The following is a 12,466-nucleotide window of genomic DNA, read 5'->3' on the forward strand; positions in this document are numbered from 1 at the left end:
GAGTGTTTCTAGCCTGTGTTTTTGCTATGTGAATTCTTGGCTTCCTATCCCTTAGTCTGCTGCAGTCAAGACAGGAGCTGGGGGCATTAATCCTGCTGCTGGCTTGGAAACCCCCCTCTTCTTGGTCTCCAAAGGCACAGGAAGATCTCCCCCAGCGGCCATCTTCCTTTGGGATCCAGGAAAGGAGGTCCCTATGAGCCTAGACCTTCAGGGAGGTCAGTGGAGGAAACAGCTGGTTACGTGAGCTAGGTTTTTTCAGGGGCTTAGTGCACCCTCAGTTTAAGGGGCAGAATTTATGTTAGGAGGAGATAAGGGAGCTTGGTAGATTGCCCAGCCTGCCTTTCCCCCTCTCCCCCCCAAAATACATGCTGGATTGGGGGCAGGTTGACCTGGCTGGTGCAAAAAAAGATGCATGACGAGCCAGCATCCACCTGCCCCTTGAGAAAAACAGAGAAGAAGGGAGGGCCACCAGCTATCCTCAGCAAATGGGTAAATGTGTGTGGTGTATTTAGGGCCCATTGTGGGAGACAGTTATTCGGAGGTGGAGGGAAATTATATTCAGGAGACCAAAGAGCATCTGAAGGGTAGAGGGGGAGAGCAAGGTCTAGTGGTTAGAGCCAGAGGCTGGACTCAGAAGATCTGAGCTCTGTTGCTGCTCTACCGCTGACTCACTGGGTGAGCTTGGGCAATTGCATTGGGTGACATTTTCAAAGATGTCCCAGCATTATTGGATGCCAAACTTTCAAGACCTCTAGCTGGTTTTTCAGAGGTGTTGAGCCCCTGCAGATCCCACTGACATTAGCTGGAGTTGTGGGTGCACATCATCTCTGAAAATCAGGTTCCAGGTGTCTACAGTTGGGCACCTGAAAATTGAGGCTCTCACATCAGAGGCTGCTATTGAACAATTTGGCCTTAACTGCTCTGTGCCTCAGTTTCCCCTCTGTAAAATAGGAACAATGTCCCTGGATCACTGTGGGTTGTGAGGCTCAGCTCATTTGTAGTGATGTAAGATCCTGGGATGCAAGGTGCTAACTGAGGCATGACCTCTGCCTAGGAATATCAGCCAGAGCCAAAGAGTGGGGTATTTGCCATGCCCTAATAATCAATATTCCATTCAGTGCCAAAAAGGGAACTGACAGAAGTCAGGCTCTCAGACTGGCAAGGCCAACCTGGGGAACAATGGCCTATTATAACAGGAGACAGCTTGAGGAAAGAGGTAGCCTCCACCACCTATAGCCCACAAGGACAACTGAGATGATGGAGGATTCATTCTATGGCATACCACATTCTTTTCCCATTACCTCTATTTAATGAGTCAAAATTTCTGATGCTCATAACATTACTAGCTTCTAGAACGGAGGGGAGAGGTAACAAAAAATGTGTTTGAGAGGCTGGAGATGCTGCCTTGGATCTCTAAATCCCACCGAGTAGCTGTAAATCATTCATTATTGTTCGGGTTGAGCTGTAGTGTGGCTATGATGATCTCTCATGAAACCTAAAGCTGCACAGAGAAGAAGAAGATTAAGTGCTGTGGTTGTTTGTTACTAAGAATACAATTATCCATAGGCTAATGAGCCCCTGCTTGATAGGATTACCCAGAGCAGCAAGAATCAGCTCCAGTCCATTTCCCCACTCCCTTGGGATTTAATTTGGATGGGGGGAGAGGTGGGATATTTTTAGTCAATCAATAAACTGCCCACTCACATATGCAACCACGGAATGTTTGCTGGGGTAGATTTGGGAGCCAGATTCCCATGTCTGCTCCCCTGATGCTCCACTGTGGCAACAATAATTAGCACTCATAGAGCACCTTCTATTTTCAAAGTGCTTTACAAACCTTAACTAAGCCTCCCACAGGCAGGGAATCCTGGATGGCAGAGACTTAAAAGTCCTGACAAATCACCCAGTCCAAGCTGGGTCCCCAGGAAGCATTTGCCCCTGTCTAGCTTTAAAATGTTCCATGCAGTGTCCCATCACTCCCTTCAGGCAACCATTCCACAGCCTTAGTATAACCAGCCCCATTTGACAGATGGGAGTAATACAGGCATCCAATTTCCCCTGCTAGTCCTTTTTATCCATGCAAAGGGCGGCCTGGCCAGTCCACAAACAAGGGCTTCCTGTCACTTCCAGCATGGAGGGAGGGAGGGAGGAAGAGGAGACATTCTGGAGCTCTGGCATCCTCTTACCTCCAGATCCACCTTTCCCATGAGCAGCCCTTCCATTACCGAACAAAGGGACAATGTGGTGCAAACTATTCACTACAGGGTCCCCCAATCCTGCAGTCAGATCCAAGCCAGTAGGTGCCCATGCAGTGAATGTAATTGGGCTCCAGGAGGGGGAGGGAGGGGCTGAGTGCCAGGTGCCCTACAGAGGAGGACAAGGGCGCTGCCTAAACACTGCTACGATCAAAACAAGGCCTCGTTTAAAGTATTAACTCGATGAGTCCCCGGAACTTTCTGGAAAGAGCCTTTTGGCCACAGCCCGCTTCTAGCAGAGCCGACCATGTCCATCAGGCTCGCCTGGCTGTTCCCAGCATCACCCCCCGGAGGGGGGGGAACCCCCTTTCCCAGGGGAGCGGAGACCTGGTTCTCAGTGCTCAGGAGGGGGGCTGGGCCCGGGCTGAGAACACACTGAAGGAGAAAGGGGGGGAGAGAAAACCTCATAACTGGCGCTGCCTGCGCGGTGGGATGGCAGCTGTGGGCAGGGCCCTGGGAAATGACGCGGCTGCTGTGTATGTTGTGAAACCCTATCCCGCTTTAGCAGAGCCGGGATTTCGCTAACAGCTGCGGGCAGATTGCGCTGCTGCCCGTGGAAATTAACCAGAGCTGGTCAGTTGTTCCCAGGCAGCAGCCGCCGCCGCCGCCGCGCAGGGGAGCCAGACAAAAAACAAGCAACGCCCTTAGCCCCTTGCAACTCGGCTCCAGAGATGGACGTGGCCGTGGATCTGTACCTGGCGGTCCCGCTGCTGTTCACAGTCCTGGCCGTGATCCTGGCTTCGGTCTTTGTGAAGCTGAGAGCGACTGACGGGGACAAAGCTGCCGAGACCGCCCAGGGGGAAGGGTCCCCGGGCAAGGAGGCAACCGAGCAGGGGGAGGAAAGGAAGGAGGGCGAGGGGGAAGGGAAGGAGGGAGACGCGCTGAAGGAGGAGGGGATCCCGAGGGGGGAGAAGGACGAGGAAGGAGCGAAGGACGAGGGGAGAAGGATCCCGGTGGAGGAGATTGGGGCTGAAGAGGGGAAGGCGAAGAGAGCCGGGGAGAATGAAGAGCAGCAGCCCAAGGAGGAGGCGGTGGCGGTGGCAGCGGCAGCCAGGACTGCAAAAGCGGACAAGCCGAGTCAGCCTCAGGAGATGAGCATCCCCCGCCAGGCTGCTGAGGCGGTGGAGGAAGAAGAGGAGGAGGAGGAGGAGGAGGACGATGACGACGAGAGCAAGGTAAGAGTGGGGAGCTCCGGACAGCTCGTCTTCCTTGTGCAACTTTGGGAAGTTGGGTTGGATCCTGCTGCCTGGCCCTGTGTGGGTAGGTGCTGGAAGGAGGGGAGCTGCAGCACCCCCTGGCTTGAAGCGGTTTCCATTATACAGGGTGTACAGTTTAGTTCTACGGCTTTCAGCACCACCACCCCCAATTGTGCCAGCACTCCTGCCTGTGGGAATGACGTGTGTGCAACTCCCCACCTCGAAGTTGTGTTGCGTGTGTGTGTGTGTGTGTGTGTGTGTGTGAGTGTGACAGCAGCAGCAAATGCTACGGTTGTCCTGAACCCTGGTGTTTGTCATAACCCCCTGTCGGTCCAGGCACACCCATACAGTGCTGAGCGCACAGAACTGTGCAGTTACTTCTGTGCTGGGATCTCACACACTTTGCACAGACATGCCTCTAGCCAGCCACTTTTGTTTCTCTTTGTGGCCTCCAGATCATCCCACCCTGCCCCAAACCTCAGATCTATTTAATCTCTCTCCTTCCCACCTCCTCTGATCTAATGAGTTATGACAAGCTTGTTGCTTCTGAAAGTGTGAGAACAAAATGCTGCTTCATGTTGCTCCACTGAAATTTTGATTTAGGATTTTAACTCCCAACCGTCCAGTCCCCCTGCCCTGCCCCGCCCCGCCTGTATCTCTTCTAAAAAAATAGATTCTGAGAATTGAATGCAAGTCAGATTAATCTTTGCTTGAGTGGACCTGAGTCTGCAAATCTGGTTTGTGAGGCTCCTCCCTCTCTATCACTGGCCTCACTAATCAAGATAAGGAGAAGGGGTTCAGAGGGTTCCCCCTCAGTCTCCTTTTTGCACCCTTTATCTAGATGTCTCTGGTGGAAGCTGGCTTCTTGCAGCTTTGAATATAATGGGGATGAGCCCTTGTGAGGCAGCCTACAGTGCCCCTCCTCCCCCATGCCAAGGAAGGATAGATTTGAACGCGCTGCCCGGCAGTCTCAGCATGAGATGACTCCCAAAGTCTAGACTCAGTGTCCAGTAGCCCTGAAAAGTGGCCTGGGTATCTGCAGTGTGTGGGGCAGTCACCCAGTGCCATGCAGCAAAAGTAAATCCTCCCACCGCACCAGATCTTGGCTGTTGAAAAATAAATGAGCAATGCAAGGTGCATGAAGAGTTCATGCTTCATTGCTACCCCTCCTCCAGCACAGCCAGGACTCCAGGGGGCCAGTTGCCAACGGATGGTAAACTTGGCCTGATGCTTCTCTCACACTCTTTTAAACATGAATTGCCTGAACCTGCTGAATTGCAGTTACCAAAAGCTTCCCCCCAGGGTTTGCCTGGTGGTTATTTTCAAGGTTATTTTCTGTGGGTCACTGGGTGAGTAGCTTAAGGGTGGCTTTAAAAAAAAAAAGTGTGTGTGGGGGTGTCTATTTAAAACTCACATTCCAGATAGGATGCTCCAGTGGAAGGAGCACAGGCTTGGGGGCCAGATATGCCTGGTTACGTTGTTGTTGTTAGCTTTACTTTTAAAATGTTCTGGCCACGGTACAATAGACACAACAGAGCCAGCCAGTGCCCTGGAGAATTTACAATTCTTGGCTCACTATGTGACCTTGGCCAAGTCACTTCATTTCCCTACCTGTAAAATGAGGTTAACGAGCTTTTGAGCTCTATGAATGGAACTGGGCTAGATGATGTGCCAAGCCCTATTAGCTAGTATGGAAAGAAGACTGAAGCAGGCATGACGACTTGGGCACATGAATGCAGGCCTATATTTTAACCATGCTTTTCCTGATCTGTAACATCTCTGTAGTGGGGCCTGAGCAGTATCCATGCTCAACTTTACTTAGCTTCTCACTTTCAGAGGTGCTGAGCTCCCATCATCCCTGAGTTCAGTGGGACTTACGCATGGGCAGCACCTCTGAAAATCGAGCTACTCTAGCTTGGTCATGTTGTTCCTGAGGAGATCCTTATCTCTTGTTCCATTGAGGATTGTCCATATTATTGGTCTCATAATGGGAGTACTTTGCCTCTGGAATAAACAGGATGATCCCTGGAGGCATAAGCTAGCCCTGGTGGTAGCCACCCTGTTCACTAGGTTTGCTGTTGAAAAGCTTATTAGCCAGGTTTCTCTGCACTCCTCAGTCAGCTGCAGGGTCCAGTATGTGTCCTAGCTTTTCTGGCTGGAAACGGGCAGCATCCCATTAAAGCAGCTGACTTTATAGAGGGTTCCCATTGGTACCCTTGGCTTCCCTCTAGGCTTATTGCTGCTGTAGCATGGCTCTTGTTTGGAGGGCTCTTCATCCTCTCTCTCATACATATACACACCCCACTCACTAACTAAAGCCGCTCAGATCCTTTTAAACAAACACGGCTCTGTTGGGGTTGGATGATCATGCTCAAACCAGTAACTCGGTCAGGGTGACCGTTACCATGCACCTTGGTTTGCACCATCCCCCAGCTTGCGCTGAGTTCACTCCAGAACCTGGCTGGGTTTGGTCAGTGGGCGGAGAAGCTAGCCAGGGTGTTTCCAGACAGAGTGACAGGAGCCTGCCGGTTTTACTCGCAAGGAAAGTGATTGCAGCTGAAGGTATTTCTTCATTGCTCAGCGATGGGGCTGGGGAAATGAGATGAGACCACCACCCACAGTGAAGGTGTCTCAACCAGCTTGTCTGATCTCCTTGACCACTTGACTTGTTGTCTCCACAGGTCTGTCTGGGCTCCATAGGCCTGTTGGCAGACTGCAGTTACATTTCTCTGCCTTTCTCCCCAACCCCATCTTCAAACAAGGGTTGTTTCCCCAAAACTTTTGTAACCCCTTCAGCACCTTGCATTCTTGAAGGATAGGAGTCCATAGGGTGGCATGGCTGCCTCCTTGTAAAGTATGTCTGGAGAGAAGGGGTGTTGTATGTGTCATGGAGAGACCATAAAACATGGGGCATATGTGGGTGGACTAGGGTAGTGGTTCTCCACCTTTTTTCATGAGTGGACCCCTAAAAAATTTCAAATGGAGGTGCAGACAACTTTGGAAATATTAGACATAGTCTGCAGATCCCTAGGGGTCCATGGACTACAGGTTGAGAACCACTAGACTAGGGTCCAGTGATGTGTAAACTGGAGATGTCTCCTATACAAACTGGCCTCTAGAGGGAGAGGCATGTGCAGGTGAGATGTGGAGAGTCAGTGAGGGGGAGTCTGTTTCGAACAGCAGGAGCTGCGGAGGAGAAAGCTCCTGCACCACCAGTGTTGAGCTTGTGGGAAAGGATGGAGCAGGGAGGCCGATGCTAGATGAGTGCCCGAGGACGGGGAGGACAGCATGAGAAGGGCCATGAAGCAGGCAGAAGGCAGTGGAGGGCTGGACCCTGAAGCGATTTAGGCAGCCAGAGGGGTGGCTGATACGAGTAATGCCACCTTGCAGGCCTACAGGTGGGCAGCTTGCGGTGCTGCTTGAAGGCTGGTGCATTTGGCTCCCCCAAAAGAGCCCACTTTGATGACTAATCAGTTAGAGGAGCACAGCTGGGACACTGACACCCACTGGGCACTTAACCAGGGCATGGACTCACCACAGCACTTCCTTTCATAAAACAGGGTGAGAGAAACTGCTCTGTGCCACCAGGAACCCTGCCCCAGGCCAGCCCTGCCTGCCCCCAAGATCAAAGCCCAGTTCCGTGGCCAGCAAACTCCCAAGGGAAGCAAACTTGGGGCAATAGCTTGGTTCCCTGCTCTGCCCCTTTCTCCTCCCCCTGCCCACCCTGCTCCCTGACAAGCACACTCCTGGGCAGGGCCTCCATCACCCTCTTCCCCTCTGCCCGCCCAGGTTCCCAAAGTGAGTTAAAATAGGCCCTCGCTGCCATGCAAGCATTGTTTTTTCCCCCTGGGAAGAATGACTTCATTCAGGTCAGGCTCCAAACAGCCTCTCTCTGGTGGACCTAAGGCTGTGGACGGAGAGGGTGGGTGGGGGACATTTTTCTGTGCTGAGTGAGTGTGTGTGTAAGAGAGAGAGATCTAGTTTGTGCTAGGACTCTTCTGAGCCGGCCGTTTAGTTTTACAACAAGGGCACTAGCTAAACAATCTGATTCAGCACAGTAGAGCAGAGAGAAGAAGATGTGCCATCCCAAAGGGGAGTGTGTGTGTGTGTGGGGGGGAACGGGGGAGAGGGGAGAAGGGGGGACGGGGACTTCATACAAAACAGCTAATGCCCCATCACTGTACTTCTTGGCAGCGGCTCACCTAGACAGAGGCATCTTTCTCTGGCTACTGTAAAAACGACAGGGTCTCTGTTTTGTAGGGTGACCAGATAGCAAATGTAAAAAATCAGGACGGGAGGTGGGGCAGGGCCGCTTAGAGGATTCAGGGGGCCTGGGGTCTTTGGCGATGGGGTGGTCCTTCTGCTCTGGGACCCACCGCCGAAGTGCCCCGAAGACCGGCAGTGGGGGCCCCCCGCCGCCGAATTACCTCAGAAGACCCGGCACTTCGGCGGCAGGTCCCACTTTGGCGGTAAGACCCGGAGCGGAAGAAGCTCCAAGGGCCCAGGCCCCGTAAGAGTTTTCCAGGGCCCCCGGAGCAAGTGAAGGACCCCGCTCCAGGGGTCCCAAAAAACTCTTGTCCCTATAAAATTGGGACATCTGGTCACCCTTCTGTCTTGGGGGAAGGTATTTAGCTCTCCCCACACCCCCTCTCTCAGAGGAATTTTCAGAACATGCTACATACCCCAAGGTCAGGGTGTGATTTTTGCCAGTGATTGGCCTCCCATCAGCAGACTGTCAGAAGTGCGAGAGCTCTCACTGTCCTTGGGCTGCTAACCTCACCCTGCACCCCCAGAGGAGAGGGGCTGAGAGAAGAGCTGTGAGGGGGAGGGTGACAGTTCTCGGTTGTGTTTGTTGTTACAGCAGAGTCCGTACAGAAGAGGTTGGGAGCAGCACTAGGCAGTCGTGTGCCCCATAACTTCTGTGTATCCTAGAGGCTTTTAGTAGCTGTGAAAGGTGCCCCAGGAATGGGCAGGGGGACTAGAGAGGTAGAATGGAGGTGAGCTAAGCTGGTGCTATGCAGACATCACTAATATTAGACTCTGGGGGGCGGAGCTGTCTCTGACCCTCAGTAAGGATCTGGGTCTAGATTCACGTCCAACATCCTGGCCACAGGCATCTTATGGGCAACTTCTGGTGCTGGTAGAAATGTGTCCTGTCCAATGGGGCCAGTCTAATCTGGAAAACTGCAGTCCCCCAAATGACTCAGCACACAAGATTCCCAGATGCAGTCAGCTGGGCTGTCTGTTCCGTAGCAATGGCAGGGATTTGCTATGCGGGCTGAGAGCTTTATAAATGAATCAGTACATCAGACTGGGGGGCGGGGGGTGTTCTGCCATGCCAGCGTGGGTTTCTTCCCTTGATCAGCAGATGTACTGCCTCGGAGTGGTCCAATTTCACTGCAGCCATTAACCAATCAACCAGAACATTGAGGGAGAAACGTTTTTCTGAGCTAGCAGCGCTGGCGTGTCTTAGTCTTTCGCACTGACTGGCTGGGGTCATGAATTCTGCTGGCTCCGATTATTTTTCCCTAGCATATGCTCATGCCATGCTGAGCTTTCCCTTAGCACTGCCAACCAGCAGTGTCTGTTTAACTTTCTCTGCTGCTCTTCCTCAGACAGCTTCAGAGTCGTATGCAGTGGTGGGGTAGCCGTGTTGGTCCCAGGATAATAGAGAGACAAGGTGGGTGCGGTAGTATCTCTTTTACTGGAAGAAGCTGGTCCAATAGAAGAGATTACCTCTCAGTGTACCGAGATGATGTACGGTCTTCTGGCTAGAACAGTGGAACTGGGCACCAGGACTCCTGGGTTCTGTGCTTGCCTCCGCTGCTTACTGTGTGAACCTGTGGAAGCCCCTTAGGAGTTCTGTGCCTCTGTTTCCCCTTTTGTGATATGGCTACAATAGGCCCCACCTCCTGGGGGTGCTGTGAGGCTTAGCTAATGTCTATAAAGTGCTTTTATATCATACGAAGGTCCGACAAAGAGATCTCTTTCCTCCCTCCCCCAAAGGATACCAAGACTGCCTGGCTTGTTTTTTCCACTTGTTTTGATCTATATAGTCTAGTAGGATGGAATGCGGTGACCCCTCACCCCATAGCAGAGGGAACATACAGCAGTGGCTCTCCCGCCCTCTGCTCTTGCTGGCCCTGGCTGCAGGGTGAGTCAGGGCAGGGGCCAGGTGGCCAGAGGGGCTTGCGTCTAAGTGCCTTACCGCCGGGTGAGCCGACTTGGGCGGGTTCAGAAGCAGTTCAAGCTTCCCAGCTGCTTGTCAAGCTGCAGAGCCTTGACGTGGAAGTAGTTTTAAAAGGGATCTAGCGCCTGGCCAATAACTGTCATGGGTCAGACAGGAGGGGAGCTGCCTCCTAGCAAAGAGTAGAAGAGACAAGGCCTGAGGTAGCTTGTTGCTAAGAAAGGCCGCGCTCATCCTTTCCACACTAATGCCCCTTACAGACACCATCTCAGTTAATGCTAGCGGAAAGGAACAGACGTTCAAAAGCTATTGGGGCTTTACAGGGCACTCGCCATCCCTAGATCTCAAAGTGTTTTGGAAAGAAGGGTGGGGGAGAGGTATTCCCATCCCACAGAAAGCTGGGTAAGGGACTAGCTCAGTGGCAGATCTGGGAACAGAACCCAGGTCCCCTGATGCCCAATCCAGGGCCCTTGCTACTGGACTCCCCCTTGCACGTGAGAATCTCCCTCTCCTTCTGATGACTTGAAGTTTATTACAGAGTTTGTCCATATGTTGTTTCGAAAGTGAGCTCAGTGTGTTTTACGCACACACACGCGCTCCCTGATGTTGCCTTCTCCAGGTGCTTCCAGCTGCGGGTGTGAAAACGTACAGGCTCTGGCCCAACTTCCTTGGGAAGATCCTAAACCAGAGCAGCTGAGGCCAGCACTGAGTGAACAAAAGGGATCAGATCCTTGCCAGCAGTGCAGATAACTGCTCCAAGTGGTTTTATCATTTTGGCTGTCATAATCTGCTTTGCTGGCAGGATCCTGAGAGCTGGGACGTATAGGAAGTGGGGGGAGCAAACTGGCTCCGTTTTAAAGGAGATTCTTACGAGCTGCCCCATCCTGTAAGGTGCTGAACATCCTCGACTCCTACTGAGGTCAACGGCAACGTGCAGTACTCGCACTTTGCAGGATTCAGACCCAGGTGAACAGAATGCTCAGCACTTCCCTAGCACCTTTTGTGGAAGGATCTCAAAGCATGTTATAAACATATTCATTTTTTGCAACCAACCTATGAAACAGGTAAAGATTCAAACTCATTTCACAGATGGGGACACCACAGACTGAGGTGAAGTGACTTGCCTGAGCTCACAAAGCAAGTGAGTGGCACAGCCAGGGAAGAGAACCCAGGAGTCCTGATTTCTTTAATCACCAGTAACACTTCCACCTTCCTTTGATTAAAAACTGATCCTGCCAAAGTACTTGATTTTGATTGGTGTCTGATCATCTGCTCTCTGATAACCACCCACTGGTCATGCTGTCCGCTCCATTAACACAAGATGAGTTTATATCATGAGTTCTTTTGGAGTGTGAGAACCAGACCAAACCATCTTTGAAATTGACCAGTCTAGTTCCTGTGAGAAATTTAATCAGAAAATCCCAATTCGATTCTTATTACAGTAGCCCCAACCAACATTGAGGCTCACTGGTATGAGGTGCTGTACAAACACCTACCAAGAGAGAGTTCCTGCCCTGGAGAGCTCATGATCCAAATAGACAAAGGGTGGGAAGAGAAACAGAGGCTGAGACGGGAAATCAGTTGCCCAAATTCACCCAGCAGGTCTGATGGCAGAGATGGGAATAAAGCCCAGGTCTCCTGACTCCCAATCCAGTGCCCTAGCTACTAGGGAATGCTCCTCCCCTGCCGTATGCCCTAAGGAAAGCCTCAGGGCTGTTGTCCGAGGTGAGAGAGAAACATTACAAAGCACTGGTCCTCCCAGAAAAACTGCCCTTTGCAATTTTCCCATGCGAGCAGCCCTGGTAACAAAAACCAAAATAGGGAAGGGGTGTGGGTGTGGGTGTGGGGGAGACAGCTAACGACCCCGGCAGAACAGCCTTTTAAAGGGGTTGTTTTCCATGAAGCAGCAGAGAGGGTGTCTGAATGTGTTTGGATAGGAGCCATCACAGGACAGAGGTCTCCTGCGGTTACAGTTATGGGGAAGGTAAACAATCTCCTTTTCTGGGTACGTCCGCCTGAGGATGGGCTCAGGGATCTCAAGTCAAGGGGAGTTTTTTTTCAGTGGGTTTTGGATCAGGCCCATCTTGTAGAGGGTTAACCACCAGTCCAAGCGCTGCTGCCTTGCACTAGAAACCGCCTGTCAGACCAAGCAATCAGAGCGAACAATGGCACTAAGACTGCAGAGCAGTGAGCAGCCTTGGGCTTCTTGCAGGGAGCCCAGGCTGTGAGAGGGCAGGCCACGTGGAAGGTGAACTGTGCTAAGACAACGCTGGCCTTCTTCTCTGGATAAACTGACACTTCCCCACGCCAAGGCAGCTGGCCTCCCACCTGGGATATCACTTTGCAAGCGGACAAGGCCTTGATTTATGGCTGGGGGTGGATATTAGCCCAGCTGCTCTGATGGCCCTGCTGTGTGGGTGGCTGGGAGTCAGTGATGGCTACCCTGGCATCAGCTGGGCATGGGGGTAGCTCTTGTGAATATCCACTTGGGAAGCTAAGACCAGGATTTGAACAGGGCAAAGGGAGAGAGGTGGAGAGAAACTGTAAGGAGGGAGCAGAGTTTGTGTGCAGGGTTTAAGCCTCAGGGCACAGATCAGCTTGCAGGACTGTGTGGAGCCCATCAGTTCAGCCTGCAGGATTGGGACCCAAGTCGCAGCAGCTTTGCAAAATCATCATGAAAACGTGCCAAATCAGGCACAAAATGCACTTGTCCTGATGCTACCACTAGGATAATGAAAGCACTAAAGAGATTTTGTCTGCCTGTGAAGAAAATCCCTTCCCCTGTGAAGTGAGGTTTTGCAAGACTTTTTCCCCCCATACCGTGCATC

General features: G+C 52.0%; 1 protein-coding gene across 4 annotated transcripts in view; it reads left to right on the forward strand.

Moving 5' to 3' along the window:
• The first annotated feature begins 2,683 nt into the window (after nucleotides 1-2,683).
• MXRA7 (matrix remodeling associated 7) overlaps nucleotides 2,684-12,466 on the forward strand; it is a 51,709-nt gene continuing 41,926 nt past the window's right edge. The window contains exon 1 of one of the 4 annotated variants that reach the window (XM_044984470.1): nucleotides 2,684-3,430. In XM_044984470.1, coding sequence (XP_044840405.1) covers nucleotides 2,927-3,430 — 504 coding nt within the window. In that variant the 5' untranslated portion in view covers nucleotides 2,684-2,926. The remainder of the gene's footprint in view (nucleotides 3,431-12,466) is intronic. The other 3 variants (XM_044984469.1, XM_044984473.1, XM_044984472.1) reach the window with 3 other exon arrangements.

Source organism: Mauremys mutica, chromosome 12 (genome assembly GCF_020497125.1).
Source record: "Mauremys mutica isolate MM-2020 ecotype Southern chromosome 12, ASM2049712v1, whole genome shotgun sequence".
NCBI classification, from domain to species: Eukaryota; Metazoa; Chordata; order Testudines; family Geoemydidae; genus Mauremys; species Mauremys mutica.